The sequence below is a fragment of the Glycine max genome, chromosome 8, assembly GCF_000004515.6.
Source record: "Glycine max cultivar Williams 82 chromosome 8, Glycine_max_v4.0, whole genome shotgun sequence".
Lineage (NCBI taxonomy): Eukaryota > Viridiplantae > Streptophyta > Magnoliopsida > Fabales > Fabaceae > Glycine > Glycine max.
In genome coordinates, this window is record NC_038244.2 from 46,077,081 (window position 1) to 46,100,227 (window position 23,147).

A 23,147-nucleotide genomic window follows, 5' to 3' on the forward strand; every position below is an offset into this window, starting at 1 on the left:
ACTTCATTAAGAAATCCAAATTGTTACAACTTTGTTATATAAAATTTAGATAACTGAAATATATTAACCCTAATCTTTTCAAAATCAAAACTTATTAATTTGTTTTACTTTAGTTTAATTTTATTTATACTCTAACTAGGGTTGTTTGCAAATCAGTTACACTCAACACAAATGACTTTGAAAAAAAAACTGCCCTCGCATTGCTATAGCTTTTGAACGCGTAATTTTCCGATGAATGTGAGTTTAAACACTTAAACAAGCACACACTCACAGGTTGTCATGCATCTTATGTTTGAATCCCTTCCCTAACATTAAAGGTATTCCTTGTGGTCCTGTGGGGGCATAAAACACTAAGATGGTCCCCAAGCCAAATTTCCAGCATGAGGACCTTAGATGGATGAGTACTACTCTCTACATAAACATCATGTCTAATCCCCACTGAATTATATAAACAGAAGGTAATGAAATTACAATAAAGATGACCTAAAAACTAGATATACCATATACCCCCCCTACACCCTACAAATCAGAAAGACACTACTAAACTACTAATCAGATATTGGAAATTTCTAAACAGATCCTTTCCCTTGTAGCTTGTTAAACAACAGCCTCAAGCAATCTAAATGGTTAGTGAAAGCTTCTTCTAGTTGTTAAAATTAAAATACACGTCGAATGGTTCTTGCAATCCATATATATAATCACCACCATATGACACTCCTAGTGGAGTACTGGGACCCACTCGTACCGTCCAGGCAGAGGTACGTCATTGACAATGTCGAAATTGTACCTGCAAAACACAGACAATTTATACATAAGCACATTACATAATTACATTATTAATTAGGAAGAAATCCAAATAAAAATACCCCTAATGTTTAAAACAAAAGAAAAGGGACTTGTGGAATATAAGACTATAAAAGAGTACATACTTGTCCATAAATATTGTCTGTTGCTGCTTCTCAGCATAAGCAAAGAACTCCTCCATCTCATAAGCCGTTGGAATATTTCTTTGTACGTGTTCATGGATTATTTGGCGAGTCCTTGGCCTTGTGGTTGAACCAGGGGTATGAATGGCATTTGAGTCCCTTATTAAACTACAAGGGGTGCCTTCCCTGGTGCTCCTGTTATTAAAACACAATAAAATTTTAATGAACATATATATAAGCTTATAAAAATTATAAAAAATAAAAATAGCAGTTATATATAAATACAAATAATGCTGACTTGTTATGAAAAGTTTCTACATCAGAAGTTGCATGCTAACCGCTGACAGCAAAATAAGTGAGAGAAGAAACAGATCATTTTTTCCTCCCACAATCTCCAACTACAACTCAGTGTAGTAGAACTAGAGACAAATTTTGCTACTATAAAAAAGTAACTGCCATTTAATGGGACAAGTTCTGACTCAGTGGGCTCATGCACTAAAAAAATACAAATAAAGAGACGGCCAAATCTTTCTCACTTCACCGCAAACCCAAATAGGAATCCAAAAAAACATCAATCTGAAAACTAGGCCCCATGTACATGACACCTCATTGCTAACATGAGTCATAAGACTTATGGCTGCTCCTATTACTAAAATCCATTTTTTTCAACTTGACCATTTACGGAGGAGTGCTAAGCTTCAAGGTCATGCAGGCTTCTTGCAGATCAAAAGTAAACAAGGACAATCAAGGGTAAATGCATTTTGGATTCAAGACAGAAACATTTCTAATTACAAAAATTTTAAGTTCATAAAAAAATTGAGAGAAATGGACTAAAAATAACAAAGGGCCTCGAATTATATCTGTACGAAAATTGTCCAATCACAAAATTTGTCAACAACTGGATCTGCAGAAGGACAATTAATGCACATCAATTCACTCAATTTGGACTTGGAGATGTTCTTCCTTTTTTTGAACCAAGTTACAAAACTTGTTTAACATTTAGTTGGTTCTATTTACTTGAAAAATCATCAACTCTCTACGTTATTGGTTATAACCCATTTATATAAAATGATAACTACAGAAAATAGGATTTTCTAATAGAAATTTATAAATTATGTCTGACATGCAAAGATTAATACCACAGAAAAATACAAGTTGCAGTAAATAACTATCCTGAGGGCATGCAAGGTGCGGAACCTATCACAAGTCACACACAAGTCACAAATCTGAGCAACCCTTTGTACCAACAGAGCTTTATCACAGTACACAGATTTGACAGAGTGGGAAATCAAAACAAATCACATGAAAGTTAAAACACATAATAACCAAAAAGTTAAGGGACTAAGACCTCACGAGGTTTAACAACAACGGTTAGTAATGACACCAACAATAGAAAAAGCATGAGAATCAAAAGAGCGGTGACTTTCAAGAGAGAGTCATGATAATAAAACCCTTTCCCTTCCACAACCTCACATGACTCTCACTCCACTGAAAAATGTAACAATTTTAGCAAAACACAAACAATCACAAGAAAGTAAAAACGCATAAACAGAAGAAATTCAGAAACTAAAATAAACAATTCAAATGAAAAGAAAATAACATAAAAAAATAAAACAAACTTATGGAAATTCTCAAAATCATTGCAACACTGGAATGCAACAACAAAAAGTTGACTAAAATTCTATTCAATATTAACCTTTAGCCCCTCCTCCTTGAAAATATGTCATTATGTGATTTTTATTATGAACCATTTCATAAAAAGAGAAAAGAAAGAGAATTTAGTTGATAGGGACTAAATAAAAATTGCCCTGTTTACAGAAATTAAAAATATATTAAACCCAAAAAAAAAAATCAGTCCATACATATGCATGAAGCGAGAACAAACAGGGCTTACCGTAAAGCCCTAAATAATCGGCAAATAACCCCATAAAATGGTTAATTTAAACAAAAAAATAATAAAAATAAGAGAAACACAGACGAAGGGTGAAAGGAATAAAAACACATGAAAAAATACAAATAAAAAATAACTAAGAGCAGAGAAATTGAAGAAAGGGAATTATGTATATAATATATTATATACCTTTCTTCTCTGGGCTCGGCGTCTAAGAAATTCTCGCCGAAAGAGCATTCGGTGTTGTTGTCGTCTTCGAAAGATGCAAGCTTTTGGGCGTTGGCGAGGCGGAAATTGGCGGCGGTTTCGGCGGAGGAGCGGCGGGGATTTTCCGGCGGGGTAGGGGGGAGCTTGAGGAGGCGGCGGCTGCGGAGCTGGAGGTAGGCGGAGGGGTCCGGGGAGGTGGTGTTGTTCTGGAGAGCGAGGGTCTTGGCGCGGGTGCGGACGCCGAGGTGGGAGTGCGGCGGCGGAGCCTCCATGATCACGGCGGCGACGTCGCCGGCGATTTTGGACTTCTTCATGTACTTGCCCATGTAAGGGTTTTGCAGGAATCGAAAAGAAAGAAATTAGAAAAAGAGAGGGAAAGGAAAGAGGGGTTTTTAGAGGGAGTGAGAATTTAGGCGTGGGGAATGGAAAGGAAAGGAAAGGGAAGGAGTTTTATTAGGGTTCTTGGATTGGGGTTTTAGCCAGTACAGTACAGCTGCAGTACTATTGTGTCACTCTTTCTCTTTCTTTTTCTGTCTTTGCCTCGTGTGTTTATTTTTAATTTTACTGTAATAATATTTTTTTGCATTTCGAGACTTCAGTAAGTATTTAAAGGAGGCATTTTTTTTCCGTTAAGATTTTGAAAATAAATACGAACATGATGATGATGTATCTTTCATTAATAAAAGAATTTTTTTTTGTAACTTACGATTTTGGCTATTTTAATACTTTTTTTTATGCTTTCTAAAAGTTCTTAAATTTAAAAATTGTACTTCTTTTTTAAGGATACTGAAAATCTTAATATTAAATATTTTTAATGGTTTTGTCCTAAAACTTCATTATATACACTCGAAATTAGTATTTTCACTCTATTTTCTGATATTTGAGCCATTTTTATTTCATGTATATAGAATACTGTATATATTTGCTAATTATAAGTAAATGGTTAATTAAATGAGTGAATTAAATAACATAAAGTGATTTGATTTATTTAAAACATGTAGTTTTATTTGATCTTGAGTTTTTTTTACAGCGATCTTTAGTTTTTTTTTTCAGCGATCTTTAGATTCTTATAATTATTAAAAAAAATAATTAAATATAAAAATTATGAATTTAATGTTCTTATAATAAGTTTAATGATAAAATGTATTGAATGACTATCTAAAACTACTTATATTGTTACATAACCTATTTTTCAAAAAAAAAATTATTCTCACTTCATATATGATCATATCTGAAAATTATAAAGGGGTCTATAAAGGGTTTAAGTCACTTAATTGAATATAGTGTGTGAAATATTTAAAATTTTATATTTAACTTTGATTCCTAAGTATAGGAAAAAAATCATTACATGCAAATTGATTGAATGTAAATATAATAGTTTATGTATAGAACGTCTATGTAAAAATAAAATAAAAAATAAAAGTCCATGCATATAACGTATTATGTTAAATAAAAAAAAGATATGTAAAGTTGGCCTTATTTTTGGGTATCGAAAGTTGGTTAATTTTGAATGCATTTTACCAGAGTGCTTTATTCGACCTTAAAATTTGTATTTTGGGTCACACTTTTGAACTCTCTTTTCCTTCAGTTACAAACAAAAAGTGTATCCCATTCTTTTTATAAGTTCAATAAGTATTGCCTTTTTCAACTTTTAATAATTATTTTCTGAAGCTCTTTTTTCTTTAGTGAAGCCCGTGCTAGTTCTAGTTTTTGACAACTTTTTTTATATACATTCTTGTATCTTGTTAATTCGTCACATATATCTTATCTGTGTACTTCACAAATATATTTATTTTCAACATATTTCAAATTAATGATCTTAATTTAGATCGTAAAAATTATCTTAATATAATTTTTTACATTAAATTTTACTTCAAATTCATCTTATAGAATCAAAAGAGTTTAACTCAGTTAATTAAATAAAATATACGAGTATTATAACTTCTTTAATGTCATAATTAATTTTTATAAATAAAAAATTATATTTATATGCACCAATATATATTGGTGTATCCAAAATCACTAGATATATAATATTTACCTTTTATAATAGGAAAATGATTCTCTACATTTTAAATAATTTCTAAAAAAAAAATTCTTGAATCATTTGTTTGATCCTTCCCTACCAATCATAAGAAAATATAAAATTTATATAAAAAAGCAGCAATACATCACATTAATAGTAATTTCATTTTTTCTCATACGACATGGAATCGGCTGGTCTTTGGAAATGCATGCTAAAACAATGCAAAAACATGAGTATCATTAATAATTCCTACACAATCTTTTTCAAAATAAAAAAGAAATAAATTATTAATCATATCTTAATAGTGTTTTTTTTTCTCATTCAACACTCTTACACACTCACTTTTTTTCCTTCCATTTCTTTTATCACCATTTATCATAGGCTTACAAATTAACTAGCGTAATTTCATAAGGCCTGTCCTGACCTGCTTACTTATTAAAAAGGTCAAATTTAAACTTTTTAGAAAGATTTATTAAGTAAAAAGTCCAAGTTTCAGATTTTAAAATATAAATCCCAGTAGGCTTGATAGGCCAACTTGTTCAATCACACCTTTTTTATTTGAAGTTTTTTTTTATTCTTTTAGAGGTTTCTTGTGGGATAATAGTAGAAAGGTATTTTTAATTTCATTTTTATGCATTGTTGATTAATGACCTGAAGGTGTGTTTGGAAGGGAGGGGTGAAAAAGAATGAAAGTGTAAGAATGAAAAGAGATGCAATAGAGTTTAAAGTAGAGTGGTTAGGCAGAAATAAAACGTAAAAAGGATGAAAGTTTTAAATTAAAGTAATTTGATAGGGAAAAAAAAACAAGGAGGGATAACCAACCATGCATATTTTTGCATAATCAATTATGCTAGTGTTGAAAGTGTGAGAGAGAATCATGCAACTCTCTCCTGTCTCTTTTGTCACTCTCATCTCTTTTCGTTATTATCATATGTACGTCTTCTTCTCTTTCTATTTTTATCTCATTTCTTCTTAATTTGGAATGAAAGTTACTACCCATGGGACTCACATATTTTTCAAATATTTCACCTGTAATTAACCTCCACCAAACATACAAAATCAATTCCTTTCACCTCAAATCTACTCAATTAACTTTCAGCTCACATTCACCTCCTTAAACCAAATATTTCCTTGAGTGATTTTAATAAAAGTATTATAGTTTGGGTTATTAAAGATTTTTATTTTATAACAAATTTAATTTAAATTTATAATTATATTTAAGGCTTGTTTGTACCTACAAATATATCATTTTTTTCTTCTAATCACATGTATTTTTTTTCATTTTCATCCTTGTAATTTTTTATTTTTTCTCTATATCTTTTTCTTTTTTAGTCTCTCTGACCTTACGATGATGTGGCTCTGCTAATGTGGCGTTGCACAAATTAGAAAAATAAAATTTAAATTACAAGGATTATAAATGAAAAATGTTAAATTATATGAACTAAAATTATATTTAAGTAAATAATATAATATTAACTATCAATATTTGGGGTTAATAATAAGACCAATAAAAATAAATTAAACATTTATTTTAGTAACTTTAGTATTATAGTAAATTAAATAATCCATTTAAGCAATAGACTGTACATATATGCTTCAAGAAAGGTAATGGTTTTGAGGGTTGAAAATTTGAAATTTTCAAATGACAGATTTGTTATTTTAGTAACTTAGCGATTGCGAATTTGGAGAAAATGTCAACAACTCAACTCAAGAGTTCAATTCCCAATGGATATGTTTATCTTTTACGCCAGAGAGTTTAATTTGGACATAATGTTTCCTCCCCTACTCAAATGTCACGAGAGGTTCTTTAGCTAGCTCGCTTGTCTCTCCGAATGTGCAATTCCTTTGCCATTGTCAAGCTAGTGATGGAAGCCTCGTACTTAACTAAGAGCATGCATGGGAATTTATTGTAAATTTATGTTTGAGGTTAAAATAATTTTGTCCATAACTTAGAACTCTTATTTGTATATTCATTTTATTTTTATTTATTAAATTTGTATTAGAATATGTGTCATTACATTTCCATAACATTTTAAAGTGCAAATTAAATATGTAAAAAGTTGTTGGAAATGGGAAAGTCAAATATGAGGGAATACTACTCTAATCATCCCAGTCTTGTACTCGAGGATATTACTCTGATTTTGTTCCCTGTCATGTTGGATGATTCATAGGCCAAGATGTTTCACAAGTCATTCTGATTTACTATAAAATCTATCAAAGCTTGTACCCTTTAAACCAGATACCAAACTCAGACAATACGGCAAATAAGACTACAATTCTACCAACAAAATCTGACTTGCACTACTAGAAAGAATAAATATAATATCGTTACGTTCATATTGGTTTTTTCAAAAACCGATCCTAACAAAAATGTGGTAACATATTTGTAAATAACACAAAATTGTTAAAGTTGATTTTTGAAAAAATTAATGTTAACAAAATTAAGTTAACTTTGATTTTTTAAAAAAATCGACATTGTATTTCTTAAATTAAATTTGTCTTCTCCTTTTCTTGGGTTCACTCTGAACCATCTCTCACCCTAATCTCTCACTCTTGTGCTCTCGTTCTCACTCTCACTCTCACTTTTATGCACTCTCTGTGATAGCGTGGTGACACATGTCATCTCTCACTTTCGCGCTCTCGTTATCACTCTCAGGCTCTCTTCACGGCAGCGCGACGGCCTGTTATCTCTTACTCTCAAGATCTCGTTCTTGCTCTCACTCACAACTCTACTTGCTCTCGCTCTTGTTCTCAGTCACAAAAGTTTAGTCTTCTATAAATGCTTGGTTTTGATGGTGATGGTAACCGAGAAGCTAGGGTTGGTTCCTTCTATTATCTAAATTTATAGTGCATTGCTAACCAAAAAATTCTTGTTAATGTGCGCATTGCTTTTGAATTAGGAGACTTTGTCACTCTTGCTAATATGTGTATCTTACTATCTTTCGAGTTTGGGTTTTGACTGTATTTGTGTGCAAATTAAGTGAGTTTAACCTTGGTTCTATGAATGATATACCTTACCTCTAGTCATGTTAAAACACAACCTAAGTGTAGATTATCTAAGCCCTAAGTTCTACATATTAATACATTGTGCAAGTTATGCAACATAGGTACTTATATGTGTTGCTGAAAACATGTTACACTTTTTCCCTGTGATATGAGTTGCATTTTAATTGGCATAGATGTTGGTTTTTAATGTCCTTTAGTATTGTTGTTGGCTTGTGTGTCCTCTTTGGGATGCAATTGATCACATGCCATTTTGATTTTTGTATATTTTTTTATGATTTATATAGTGTATGCTTGTGTGGTATGAATGTCTTTCATGGTCTTTTTTTGTTATGAATGTTTTTATAAGTTGTCTTATATGATTAATGACTATTACTTTATAATATAATTTATTTTATGTTTACTTGCTTTTTTAATTTCGATTGCATAACTTAATTAATATAGTTTTGAGCTAAGTTTAATTAATGTTGTTTTTAACAGGCACATGGCTACACCATCCACACCCAGCTCCCATCCTCCTCCTTCTGAGTTAGCAACACCTTCGTCATCTACATCGAACAAGACAAGAAAAACAACACGGCTAAGATCATTGGCTAACAAACTAGTTGGGGCGAAGAAACCAGTGATTCATGTGGATCCTGTCACTGGGAAAGTCGATGGTCCCCACAGAAAGAAATTAAGAACGTATTTAGGGATCGTCGCTCGAGACAAGGTGGATGTTATAATTGATAATTGGAAACAAGTCCCTATAGCTCGAAGGATTTGATCTAGAAGAATATTCACGTATTTCAATTAAATGTTGAATGTTGTTGTAATTGGTTGTACTAAAAATTGTAAATTGCAATTGAATAACTATTTATTGTATCGCAAGCTAAATTTGATATTCTTGAAGCATATGATTTGAGGACGAAGAAAAAAAATACTTTAAACCGTATAAGAATGATAGAGGCAATTCAAGTCAGATTTGACCTCCAAATGAGCTTTGACAGATGAAAAGGAGGGAAAGGATGACAAAATATGTGAAAAGTACGACATAATCAAAGAGAAGTGAAACCAGTTTTGTTAGAGCCATAAAGACCCTTCATCGGAGGTTAGTTGATTTTTATTCTTTTTTGAACTTCATATTTACGCATTATTGTCAAGCATATTAACTTAGCCTAATGTGTAATTGTTATAGGATGTTCAAAAGAAGGCACAGGCCATCCAGAAACAAAACATTGCCCCTCACGTGTTGTTTCGTGGAGGTTATGATTTTTAGAAGAAAAGTTGATAGAGGACAATAAAAAGAAACGATTGGAGGAAGCAGCCCAATCCGGGAGCACTAACACAATTATTGATCCTCCATCGCCCGTTAGATGACACGTGAAGTGGAAGATGGCTCGCACGAAAAAATCTTGTCAAATGACGTTTGAGGCAACAAAGGAAATTGCAGATGGATGTAAGTGATTTTTTTTATGTCAGTGGTCATTTGCTATCATAATAATAGGTTGTAAACCAAATTTGTTTCATCTGTTGATTGTAGGATTCCCTGGAAGAGCAAGACTCATAGGAAATCTTTGTCGTCCATGGACGTTAGGATGTATTGACTGTTATCATTGGGCGACCAGAGCACCCTAGTCGTGTCCGTGTTGTTGGAGCTGATGTCACGATCAAACAATACTTTGGACCGACTTCAAGGAGCTCTTGCACGTCTACATCCATGGCTCCCGAAGACGTAGAGTAACTAACACAAAAAATAAGGACCAGTTGGAGGAGTCAATCATTGAAAAAGTGACTCGACAATTAATGTTGTCCTTTAGTCAGATGCAATCACAAGGACTCACTCTTCCTCCTGAGCTTGAGGCTAGTCCTTCTACTCCTCATGTCAGCACAAAGGGAAGTTGTATCGATCCCTCGGGGTAAGACCCAGACACGGGTGACTCAGAGAAATGTGGGTTGTATGTCAATGACAATCCACCCTACCTAGTTGCCCTTGGAAGAGTTTTTGAGGGGTCGACCACTGTTCACAATGTCCCTTTGGGCAATGATCAAGTGAAGGTCAGTGTTGAGGAAGTTTGAGATGTTGATACTCACATTCCTGTACCCACTCAAGAGGTTCAGTTATTAAGGCAAACACTTAACACCTTCATTGCTTGGCCGACACATCTTGTACAGTCTTTTCCAAAATAGGTATTTTCATTTTGTTATTATTTAAAAAGGATTTGTTACAAATAAAATGTTGACTGTCATTTACTTATGTTTATTAATTGTGTAAGATAAACAGAGAGCTAAGAGACTAGCGAAACCTGTAGATAGTTTGAATCCTAATGTTGATCCCCTATACTTGATGATGTTGACCATCCTGCAGCTTTTCCCCTTGCAGGTGTTGTGGGATACTACCGTGTTTGGGGTGTATAATGATAAATTCCCCTTGTACACAAAGCATGAAGATCTTTCTGAAGTAGCACATAGTGAAAAATGTCTCAGCATCTCTATTATACAATTATAGATTTTGTAACTCACTTAACATTATTGTATATTAGCTAACTGATTATTTTAAATTCATACATAATTTACTTTATTTTAACAACAATAGGAATATGACTGAGGCAAGTATGCGAGCGGGAAATGCCTCTATGTATGGATTCCTCGAGCCACAATCCATACAGAGATCTAGACAATCACAATTTGAATCAAAAGATTATATTAAGAAATGAATGCAGGATTCACAAAGAGATGTCTACCTAAGAGCCTACTTGAATGAGTAAGTAAAATTGAACAAATCAATTTAAATAATGTATGTACTATAATAACTTAATATTCTCCAATTCAGTGCACATTGACAAATGGTCGTTATATATCCTAAAGACAATGTTGTCATCTGGTTTTGTTTCTTGCATAATAGGCTCGACAACTACTTAAAATGAATTATTAATAGGTCAGTTGTATTTTGTAATACATTTACTTTATCATTAGTATTTGACATCAATATTTTAATTGTACAATATGCATGCATGTTTCTCTCAGTGCTTTGAAGGGATTCAACGATAGTCAAGGAAGTAAATTTAAGGCTACTGTTAGATGGATTGTAGTTAAAGTAAATCATTTAAATAATGTTTGATGCCTTAAAAATTAAATTTTATTACTCTCTACACTAATTTTTTATTAACTTTGAATATCTAAATATGATATTCAATGTAGTGTAATAAGAGAAAAAGGAAGTATTGAGTTCGGGTACTACGTAATGCATTGGATGTCAAGGATAGTCTTAAGAAGTTTCAAAGATAATTAGGAAACGATAATTATTTACTTCAAAACTAATTTGTTTTGTTATAATTGTTATTATTTATATTTATTAACTTATGTTTTATTATATCATGTAGTATTTTACTGATCCAAGACGATTGGAACTAGAGAGAATGAAAGCAATTCGCATTCAATGAACAAGATATTATCTAAAAGTAAAAAATGAAATACCAAATGTTTAAGTAATTTTACAATTATAGAGTTATGTTAATTTAGATAAGGTTACAAATGTCTTCTAAGACGATTCTTAGTAAAAAACCGTCTAAGAAAAATACATTTTTTAAGATGATTTTTTACATAATCGTTGTCGTTAGTCAACACTTTCAACGTCGTTGGATTCAAAGATGATTGACGATTTCACAACCGTCTTTAAATATACATTAGAACCATCTTTAAATGTCGCTTTTGTAGTAGACTGAAAAAATAAAAGGCTAAGTTATAATAGAAAAGCTAAAGGCCAAATGAGATAGCACAAGATATATGGCCAAAGAAAACAAGAAGCTAGCTAGCAAGAAACCATTAGTTTTCTTTCATAGAAGATTGAACAATATAATTAATATCAACAGGTAACACAAAGCAAAGGTGACATTGCGGAATTCTTGACAACCATTGAAGTTCCATGCAGTAGAAAACCTTTTGCAGACTTGAACTTCCAGAACCTTAACAAAGGTCTCTAGAGGAAAGACAAGATAGAAGTTGATGAAGAATTAATTATCCCGAATGATTAAAGCTTAATTAAGAGGAGGTGGACGTTCTAATCGATAAGATAAAGTTCACCCAAACTATGACTCTAGAAGCCATCAACAACGTAGGTGGCTTTCAGTTTAGTTATGGTTCTGTACGTTTGGTCCTCCTACGTACGCATGTAACCAGAGCCTCTAAAAAAAGCTAATGTAACTAAACAAAGCGAAGGACTCCAAATTCTTGATTTCATATTGTCCAAATAGCATAGTCTTCTGACGTTTGTAATTGCAAACTATTAAAGACTCAATCCTTATATATTAATTATTTGTGCGATTCACTTGCCCTAAAGCACATTTGCATGTGCATTAGTTAGCTAATTAATATTTTCTTAATATTTTAAATATTAATAAAGTATAATTAATTTAAAATAATTAAAAATAGAAATTGTGAGATAAACTGTATATATATATATATATATGTCAGTTTGTATACATTATATGAAATTTTTTATCATTCTATATATTTAATAATAAAATTTGCAAATAAATAGATTCATATAATATATATATATATATATATATATATATATATATATATATTAAATTCAATAAATATATTATATTTAATAAATAGAATAATTTATTTATATTTATATGAAACATGAGAAATTTTATTATATTGTTTTAATCTTGGATAAAAATTATTTAAAAGGTATCGAAAGTAGTGAACGTAATCTGGCACTAACTCGCTATACATAGATCCAACCAATAAACTAACGTAGGGTGCAGATAGAGAAAGAAAGATGGAATCCGAAGAAAAAGAGGAATGGCGCGAAAAGAGCATCGATGTGGTTTTGGTGCGCGCGCGAGGGCCAACACATGGATTTTCGTGAAAACAGAAAGAAAAGTTGAAAGCATGGTGTGAGTGAGATTGGATTCAGGTGTACTCAGCATTCAGCAATGACCTAATTCGCACATCTCTTCAATATCTCTGCCCTCGGGACTAGCGCACATTAACCAAAACACTCAACAATATATTTTTTAAGTCTCAAGCCCTCAATATATATTTTTTAAGTCTTGCTAATCTTTCTTTTTTTTCAAATAAAATCTTGTTAATCTATGTTCTTAGATGAAATATTAATTATGTTTCCTTTGATTGGAAGAAAGAAAACTAAAAGAGAGAAAAAATTTAAAATTTGAATTAAAAATAAAATAAAATAAATGAAATTTAAATTTTTATTCTTATAAGTTGGCTTTTCTCCAACTTTCTATTTTATCTTAAGTAAACAAAAGAAAATGTTTTGTTATTCACATTTTCTTTTCTTTTTTTTCGTGTCATTTTCTCTTGAAACAAATAGGGTAAAAGTTTAAACAAAAAATATTGTATTTTATTTCCTCTTCTATTTCAATTTTTCATTTTCTAGTTCCTTTAGTTCGGACCAAAATTAAGAAAAATCAAATTTTAAAAAATTAAAAATAAAAAAAATCTTACAAAGATAAAAACTAATAAAGAATCAAATTTATAACTACTAAAAAAATTATAGGAACAAAAATTAAAAAAACACAAATTTATATAGATTAAATTCATATTTAACTCTATTTTCCTTATGCTACTTTTATTTGTTTATTAATTTGTAAATCTATATAAAGATTATAATACAAGTATAAGGAGTCGGATGCTATAAAGCCAGATGATTGATGCAGTGTTATAAGATATTCACATGAATGAGAATAACTTATTTAGTGAAAAAATCATATTTAATTTTTATAGTATACAAAATTCTCTTAGACCAAATCAAAGTCACATAGTACGAGCAAAATAATTTATAATCTAACAAGTTAAAAGACATCCGTGATCTTAAAAAAAAAAAAAGAAGCGTATCCTATAAACCAATAGTGAAAAACAAACAATATCACGGTTTTCTTTTTTACTACATATTATAGCTTCACTTGGGTGCTTTTACTTTTATTCCTCCATACAGGCAAACGCATATCTTCACCTCCAAGTATGCGGGCCAGCTTCCAAAAGTAAGCAATCAAACTAATTAAGGAGATTAAATTCCTCTCTTTCTCTGCTTCCAACTGATCCGGCAATGATGATTTTCTTTTCCCAAGTCCCTTCTCTTCTCAACATGCAATGCCTTGCATGTCCCACACCACAATTCATCCATCTTACTCCCTCACTGTAGATGTCATGGAAGCAGAATCATAGGCAAAAAGGGTGGCGTGGAAACAGGTGATGATATATAACACAAACGGTGGTTGGCAGTGAAGTAACTAGAGCTACCATTGTCTTCCCGTCCATATTATCACTAGTATGTAGTAATATTCATGATCAGTTAGAATAAAATTGCCTCAGTCTATATATAAAAAAAAGAGTCACCATTGTCTTTCCCGTCCATAATATTTGGTTAGAATAGAATTGTCTCAATATTGGCAATTTTTTTATCATCTTTCTAAAAAAAAAGAGAAGAAACATAAGAAACTTGAATTTGAGACAGCTATTCAAAATCTTAGTAAAAAAAAATAGGATTTATTATTTCATGTATGTTTTTCATGAAAAAATACCAAAGAAAGTGGAGCTTAATTAGTCCATCCCAAAAAAGAGTCACCATTGTGGTGCTCCTAATAAAAAATTACATTGATTTCTTTATGCTCCAAATCAAAAAGAGTCATTCTCAAATGATGCTCTTAATAAAAAAAAATTATATTGATTTCTTTATGCTCCAAATCAAAAAGAGTCATTCTCAAATGTAATGAGAGTGGATTTTTTTTTAAATTAAAAATTAAATATATAATTTTTTATGTTTTTAAAAAAGTATACAAATTAAATATTTTAAAATTAAGTTAAAAACTATTTTTATTTTATTTTAGAAATAAATGTTTTGTTTTGAAAATGAGAACCAAATTTGTGAGTTAGTGTGCCGTGGTAATAATTTACATATCTATCAGCTTAGAAAAAGAAAGCGGATACTAATAATTGTTTTAAGAAATTGTAAAACTATTATCATGTTTTAGTGCAGGTTTTATACTTACTGTCTGCTTTAATTGATTATCATGGGAACTTACTGCCTGCTTTAATCATTATCATGGGCTGGATAATGGTTAGTGCAGGTTTTATACGTACTTCTGTGTAATTCCTTGCTCACTTGGATAGAATTTTTTTTCCTGTAAGTTCCACCAAATTTTATGAATATTTTCTTATAATTTCACTCTACCAAACAATCAACATTCTCATTCTCTTCCTTTATCTCCCTCTTTAATTTCACTCTACCAAATATCTTTATTACCTTTGATAGTTGGAGTTGGTCTAACTAGCTAGCATCTGCCATTAGATTTGGTAATGGCTGAAAATTTCCTTTTGAACTTATTAACTAGCCAACTTACGTGAAGCCATGCATCCGTATATGAACCATAGTAATATATATAATACTACACCTCAGTTGCTGACAACCAGAACCAATTAATATAAGTTGACTTTCTTGTTCATTTTCTAAGTTTGCTAGCTTAATTAATTTTGTGGCTCAGATGACTCCCAACTGAACAAGGCCACAGTAACCTTGTACTTACACTTCAATCATGACTTATCTTCTGTCTCTGCATTGAATGAAAGATTAAGCGGGTGCTCGGATCTTGCAGGAGAATGGTACTACAACAGGATATAATTTTGGATTTAATTAGTTACGATAGTAGTATCAATGGTATTATAAAATTGAGAGGAGAAATAACTCTTCATACTCACGGTCATTTTTCTAAATCTAATAATTATAATAAATAATTAATTTTAATCATTAAAGTTTAAGAAAATAAACGATAAATAAAAGAATAACTCTTAGTGTTATTTGATTTTTTCTTATAATGTAGAATTTATCCTGACACCATTATTTTACACTTACATGTATCAGCATTCTGTACAGTATGAATCCACCATTTTTTTTTTTTGCTTTGTCCACTGGACAATTTGTTTTCTCTCTTTCAGCCCGTGTTTTGCACGAGCTACTCCCTGGTAATTTAAATATAGGATAACAATTTTATAGAATATAAATTTCTATGGAAAATTTTAAAATTCAGTGTTTTGATAAGGTTTTTAAGCTAATTACGGATTGATCATCCTTATCAGCTTTAAGGGTACTTTTGATTTTTTTTCTCTCACCCCACTGAATGCATGAGAAAAATTTGCTAGATGCAGGAAGAAAATTCCATAAAAGATACCCCATGGTGCTGCTTCAAGAACTGAACAGCCATTCAGCTTTGCACTATATATAACTACATATAAACATTCCTGTATTATCTCTGAGCACTACCCCAACATTCAGCTGATCATAATACCAAACAGTGAACTCCAAATAACCCCATGCACCAAGTGACGCTTTGACAGATTGTCCACGAGCCACAATACTCCCAATCATTGGTAATATAGAAGTCACCACTACTATCACAGCGAATAAAAAATTGCATGATTAATTTGACGAATGTAAAATTTGCCAAAAAAAATATAAAGGTTGAAAATAGAATTTAACAAAAAATTAGGGGTAAAAAAAATACTATCATAACAACGTGTCACATCAGCTCTCCAAGTTGAAAATAAAATGTCAAAAAATTAAAGGTAAAAAAATACTATCATGATAACATGTCACATTAGTTCTCCATTAATTAACGGTCAAATGACAAATGAAAAGTTAACAAGTTTCTTAAAAATAAAGGATAAAATGAATTAAATTAATTTGTTAAAAATAAAATTCATCAATTTTTTTTTTTTAAAAAAGTGTAAATAAAAAAACCCTAAAATTTTTAAAAAAAATGTAGAATGGAGACAGAAAAAGTGTAGTGTGAAAAAGTTAATATAAAATACTTGTGGCTAGTTTGTGTACAGATTTTATATAATTATAGATAATAGATGATTACACAAGCTGCTCCGGGGTATATATTATTCACAATGATGTACCAATTATTATTAATATTATTGTAACAAACACATCATCATAGATCTCAGACAAACTCCTAGAATATATACATTCCCGAATGCAATAACATAAAATAGCCACAAGCTGGAGACAAATTCAGTTGAGACATAAAAACACTATCAAGTTGGCATGCATTAGAAAATCACAGAGACCATGTAGAATTGAGAATTCCTCAACCAATTGACTAGCAAACTTCCTTGAAGCATTGCATTATTTGCTCCTCTTACTATTAGGAGTTATCCACTTAAACCCCCCACCAAAACACCAATTTTTAGACAATGGACTTTTGTTGAGCTCAATTTTTCAATTGGCGGCTTCAGAATCATTGTGGTTATCTTCTCCATCACCAAACAATGCAGCGCCGTCTGAAGTAACTTCTATGTTTCCTATAGACTCCAGGTCAATCGAACCTTCCCCTAACTGTGCTGTGGCCAGCCTCAACATTATGTTATGAATAATGTTGGGTTGTACAAGCTTGAACTTGTGCTCTGAGGTGTGTTGTTGATTAAATCGACCAGGAAGCTTGGAGCGGCTTGCGTAGCAATCACCACAAAGATCAAAGCCCATCTTCTCCTTACAGTCAATGCATCTATATCTATCTCCAATTATTGGAAACATCTGTACAGAGAAGAGAAGTCACACATTAGCACACTGCAGAGAAATAGAAGAATAACAGTAGCAGATGCTGCAACTTCAAGAGAAGTTTTAAATTAAGAAAAAGAGAAGTAAATAAATTTTTTCAGCCAAGCATCTCAAATAAAGACAGCAGTATCATTCTCTTGCCTTTTTACCATGGAAAGATCGTATTAATTATCACTTTTGAACAATAGAGGCTTTCAGCAAAATGCAATTGCTAGGTGAAACCATGAATAGATCCACTTGAAAAAATAATGAAATTAGTTATGACAAATAACTGTGAAAGCATCATTAATTTAGTGTAGGAGATCATCTCGGACCATATGAAAATGCATTAAGTATTGTAAGTTGGCAGTGTGCTGCAAATAAGCAAGTTACAATTATAGGTTTGTAGCTAGAACAGGGAATTTGTAACTCCCTTTGCGAACATGTGAGACCTTAAGTGTCAATCACATGTGAATAATACCTATTAGTTAACAAAAGACAAGCAGCCACATAAAATGACTGCCATCTATCTAGGTCAATGAAATAGAGAAATTTGATTGAGTGTGTCCTACTATACAAACAAAAAAAAGAATATAAAAAGAGTAATGATAAAAAAAGGAAATGGAAAACAAAAAGATGCTTGATGGACTACAGCTTTTACCCCGCAAAAATCGCAACCAACTCCAATGTGAACTTTTGAGTCAGGATCAGACCACCAATCTGTATTTTCTGGTTTCTTACCACCATCCAATGAACCTGAAAGAAAACAAATACATAGTAACAAGAAGAACACACAAAAAAAAAATACAATAATAATCAAAGAAACACCAAATTGTACAAGGATAAATCAACCACTTTGGAAATATGTAGAAATGTCATATAATATCTTTCTATTGTATTTTAGAGTAATGTACATGATATCATAGGAGTGATTTCCATAATCCATATTATATTCCATACTTTGTTTCCTTAGTTAACTAAAATTAGGAATCAAATATTTAGCATAAATAGGGGTTATGCTTTAACTCTCAATACTTGAACAGGCCAAACCATATAGAATATTCTAACATTCTTAAGGGACAGGTGAAAATATACACACATATTACAATATTTTCACCCAAGTTATAAGCTCCAAGATATCAGTCATGTCAAAAAGATGTAGGCAAATGTACATACAAGAAGAAGGGGTGTCAGGTTTGACTTTGATTTGCTGTAGTTCAATGGCATCTCTCCGCTGTCCATATTCTTCAGGAAATTGTTCCTCCAAAAAGTGATCCAACTCCAAACACACTTTTGGTAATCCTCTAGGATGTGGACTTTGACAAACTTTACATCTGAGCATCTCGTCATCTATGTTGATGACACAAATTTGACAGTACACTGTAGGGAATGAGGAAAAGTATAACAAAATCAGTATACCATTTCAGCGTTCTATTATTAACAATACCAATCAGTTATAATTGAAAGAAAACTTAAATGCATTGAGTACCATGACCACAATTAAGAACTACAGGATGAAAGAGCAGTTGCTTGCACATTGTACATGTCACATCTGCAACTGATAATTTCTGTTGTAGAGAAAGCTCTTCCTGAGGCAATTTTTTTCCTTTAGCAGGAGTTCCAATAATATCAGGCTCTCGGTTCGAAAAGATGGTGCCTTCATCTCCTTCATTGGCAGTTGACCCTGATTGCTCCAGACATTCAGAAGTTCCCACATTGCATGAGTTGGACGTCAAATTCAAAATAGAGGATGAACTAGGGATACCAGAATGACCAAACTTAGCTTGTGATTCACATGTATCAGGATCAAATTGAGGGGAGTAGAATCCTGATTTCTTTTCTTCCTCTGAAACAAGATGTGAATAAGAATAATTGTCAAAATTGGCCCAACAAAGTAGACAAAAGGATTACTTCTATGATAAATACAAATTTACCAGAAAGTGGTTGAAATTTAAACTTGATTTTGGGCCTTAGCAAAAAGCCTGAGTTCTAGAAGATTCTAGAAGACATGTTAAGCTAAAATTCTAGAAGAATGTTCTAGAGAAATCTATTGTAGAAGATAATTCTAGAGTAGCTTATAGAATATTCTAGAATGTGTAAATAACTTTGTATTTATGAAGAAAGTTCTAGAGAATCATTTGTAGCCATTAGATTAAGAGTGTGTTGGCAAAATCCTAACCATTGGTTTAGGAAGAGCCATTAGTATAAATAGGGGAGATGTATTAGAGTTTGTATGAAGTCAAATCAAGCCAAAAATCAAGAAGTGATCATTTATACAAATAGCCTCTTCCTCCAAAACTTTCTAATCTCTCCCATTCTCAAAAATTTCCTTCAATACTAAAATTTCATTCCAACAAAGTGGCATTAAAGAAGGAAGGAGAAAACTGCATTCTCAAGAAGTATAAAAGGAATACAAAGCATCAGAATACAATAAAAAAAGAGAAAACAAAACCATTTGATAAATTTTTGGATATCCATATAGCATGAGAATATAAAATTCAAAAAGAGCAGCACAAGTTTATCCATGAAAAGCCTAATTTGGATAAAATTATCAAGAAGTACCCTATAGAAAATGAGGTAAAATGGATCAAACTTCTCTCAGAAGTTAAAGTCAACTTGTGGGTCACAATTCACAAGAGAAGAAGAAAACTTATACTGACATGATAAGAAGAAAGGAGAAAGCAGCTACTTTAGACAGCTAGGGAACATTTTTTTCTTGATAACAAATTATTTTACTATGTCCCCTGGGTGTTGATAAGAAGAAAACCCTCTATCACATGAAAAGAAACCACCACCTAGAGGAGGAAGGTATAATAATATTATAAACAGAGTTAAGGGTTTGTGGCTACCTTTATGGCTTATTAAGCTTCAGATTGAAAGTATAATTTCACTAACTCAATGGATATAGTTAACAACTTTTTACTTCTGACATATTTTCTTGCAAGGTTCCAAGTTGTACGCATCTAAGAGTCTCAGAACTGTGCAACAATAGTCATACAACAAACTCAAGTGACCAATTAGAAGTAATGCATCTTCTGTATAGATACAGATCCAATCAGAAATAATTTGGTATCCAATCCATTTGGTGGTCTGGTCATATGTGAATTCAAGGACATAGCAATAAAAGCTTTGCATGGAGGTGTGGTACCTAGCCTAATTGAATCTCACATCTGACATGCACAAAAAAACCCAAACCTTATGTCACAAAGTGAGGTTGGTTACATGGACTAATTCATTGATGACATGGCACCATTGGGATCTACTAAAAGAAAAAATTTCAGTATTTAGAGCAAGGTCTTTACTAATGGTTTCTCTTAATCTTTTGTTAGGTCTTCCTCTACCTTTTATAATTGAGCGGTCTTCCCTTTGATCCACTTTTCTCACTAGTACATATATTGATCTTCTTCTCACATAAGTACATAACAAAACGACCTTAAGTGAGTTTCCATAATCTTCTCCTTAATAGATGCTACCCCAACATTTTTTCTCATAATCATCCATCCATCCATTCATCTTAGCATTGGGATATGTAAAATGAAACAAGGGATCCTGAATTGAGCTCGTGTCACTTGGGAAAAAAAGAATGGACCTGACAGAAGTTTCCAATCATACTCAATCATGTTGCAATGCATTGAGCACACAGCTTGAACGAATCACCATTAATATTCAATGAATTTAGGAACACCATTGTATTCAATGCATTGCAAAATAAATCATTGAGACTGTATAAGAAACATTGCAGATGTATATTCAATATGCTCACGCATAAGTCATTAGAGAAAGAGGCATACCAAGAGTTTGGCTTTCCCTTCTCTTGTAAGCAGCGGTATAGATCTTGAGAAGCAAAAAGTGAAGCAATTGGCAAACTGTTGGGAAGTGATAGTATTGATTCCTACATACTGGACATTGAGACTCCCGCAGACAACTCATTGAATTATAGACACACCAGAAACAGCACATGTGACCACAAGCTGCAAATAGAGAGAAAAAAGGACTGAGAATTAATCACACTAATAACATATTCATATATATTTCTAGAAAATAATGGTGCCTTACATAGCACAATGGGCTTGTATAATAGATCCCTGCATAATGAAAATAAAGTCAAAATCAGTACATACAATTTGAAAAATAAAATATGGCAGCTCATATACTAACTTAAAATAACACAATAGCCAATCCTTTTAACTTTAAACAATAGATTAAAAAATTCAATGCTCGTGAATGTGCAACCTATAATCCATCAAGAGGCAAGATTTTTGGGTTTTAGAGTCAAATTTTAATTTTTCATTTTTCAAATAAATTATTTTTAAAAAAATTTTGAGGAATCGTTGCTCCGATTTATTCATTTTCTCTGCATTTACATCACGTTCAAAGAATTTGGAATTCAATTGCAATTTCAGATGTAAAATGCATCTATACCAACTTCAGATCGAGAAGAAAAAAAAAACCTTGAAATTGTTCCAATCAACTTGGCTTAATTCCAGAATAATTTTCTTCCAAAATAAAAAAATTAAGGCATCGCCGGTTACCCTTTTGAAATATGAACAAGAATTAAGGCACAAAATTGAGGCTTGATGAATAACATAGCAAAGGGTATTTCACATTCAAATATATATGCAATTGAAAGAGACTAACAGACAAACGCAGCAAACAAAGGAATCAGGCATTTCTTCATGTTCATTGTCCTCCATGATTTGATCTCTGAATGCGTTGTTCTCCATTTTCTGAATTGTTTTTTTCGGTTCACCCTCCAATCTTTTTCCTCTGATTGTTCTCCAACAACGCAGAGAGAGCGGTGGTGCCACAGAGGAGAGTCAGGATAGGAACGAACGAACAAAAGATGCTGTTTGTTGTACAATATATATTTAATTAATTACAACACCAAAAAATATATAGATTTAATTACTAAGTATATTTAAAAATAAATAAAAATGTCGAATTAGTCAATAATTTTTTTATTATCAATTATTAGTCATTCTACCCGAATTTTGAACGGGTTATCTACATCTATATAAAAACTGTACAACCAGCTTTATGTATTGGATGATGAACAGTTTTCTAAGTTTTTTTATTTTACTTTTTTTTTATTCTTTCACTGTTTTTACTATCAATAAAATTTTTTAGATAATATCATTATTAAAGGGGGATTTCAGGCCCAAATTTGGGGGGGAGGTGGGGAGGTCCAACAAAAAAAAGCAGAATAATGAGAAATAGAAAAAGACTAGATAAATAAAACTAGACACTCACATCTTTAAAAATCTCAAGGAATATACTCCAACAATAAAATTCTAAGAAGAATATAAAATAGAAAAATGTGTTAGAAGGAATGTTTGTTAATATAGGAATGAAAATAGGGATGATTAAAACTTAAATTAAATTGACTTCTTTAAAAAAAAAAAATCAAAGCTCAAGTATAGTTTATTATCTCTCCTAAGCTTTTACTTTAGGTTCTAACTTTTTAAAAGGTTTAATTTAGATAGTTGGTCTACTTAAAAACCTTATTTATATTAAATTTTTAGATCCACCTATTTCAATATA

The 23,147-nt window shown here is 31.6% G+C and overlaps 2 protein-coding genes across 2 annotated transcripts; both read right to left on the bottom strand.

Moving 5' to 3' along the window:
• Positions 1–286: 286 nt before the first annotated feature.
• Positions 287–3,588, bottom strand: LOC100782146 (cyclin-dependent kinase inhibitor 4). Its single transcript, XM_006586188.4, has 3 exons — positions 3,007–3,588; positions 930–1,121; positions 287–787 (listed from the first exon to the last, which is right to left on the bottom strand). The coding sequence occupies exons 1-3, from the start codon at positions 3,348–3,350 to the stop codon at positions 718–720; spliced, it is 606 nt and encodes a 201-aa protein (XP_006586251.1). The 5' UTR covers positions 3,351–3,588; the 3' UTR covers positions 287–717.
• Positions 3,589–16,948: 13,360 nt separating this feature from the next.
• On the bottom strand, positions 16,949–22,453 carry LOC100782681 (E3 ubiquitin-protein ligase PRT1). The gene is made up of 7 exons (XM_006586189.4): positions 22,245–22,453; positions 21,663–21,691; positions 21,398–21,577; positions 19,096–19,452; positions 18,783–18,986; positions 18,268–18,362; positions 16,949–17,603 (listed from the first exon to the last, which is right to left on the bottom strand). Exons 1-7 carry the CDS (start codon positions 22,328–22,330, stop codon positions 17,289–17,291), a joined length of 1,266 nt encoding a protein of 421 aa, XP_006586252.1. The 5' UTR covers positions 22,331–22,453; the 3' UTR covers positions 16,949–17,288.
• Positions 22,454–23,147: the final 694 nt, after the last annotated feature.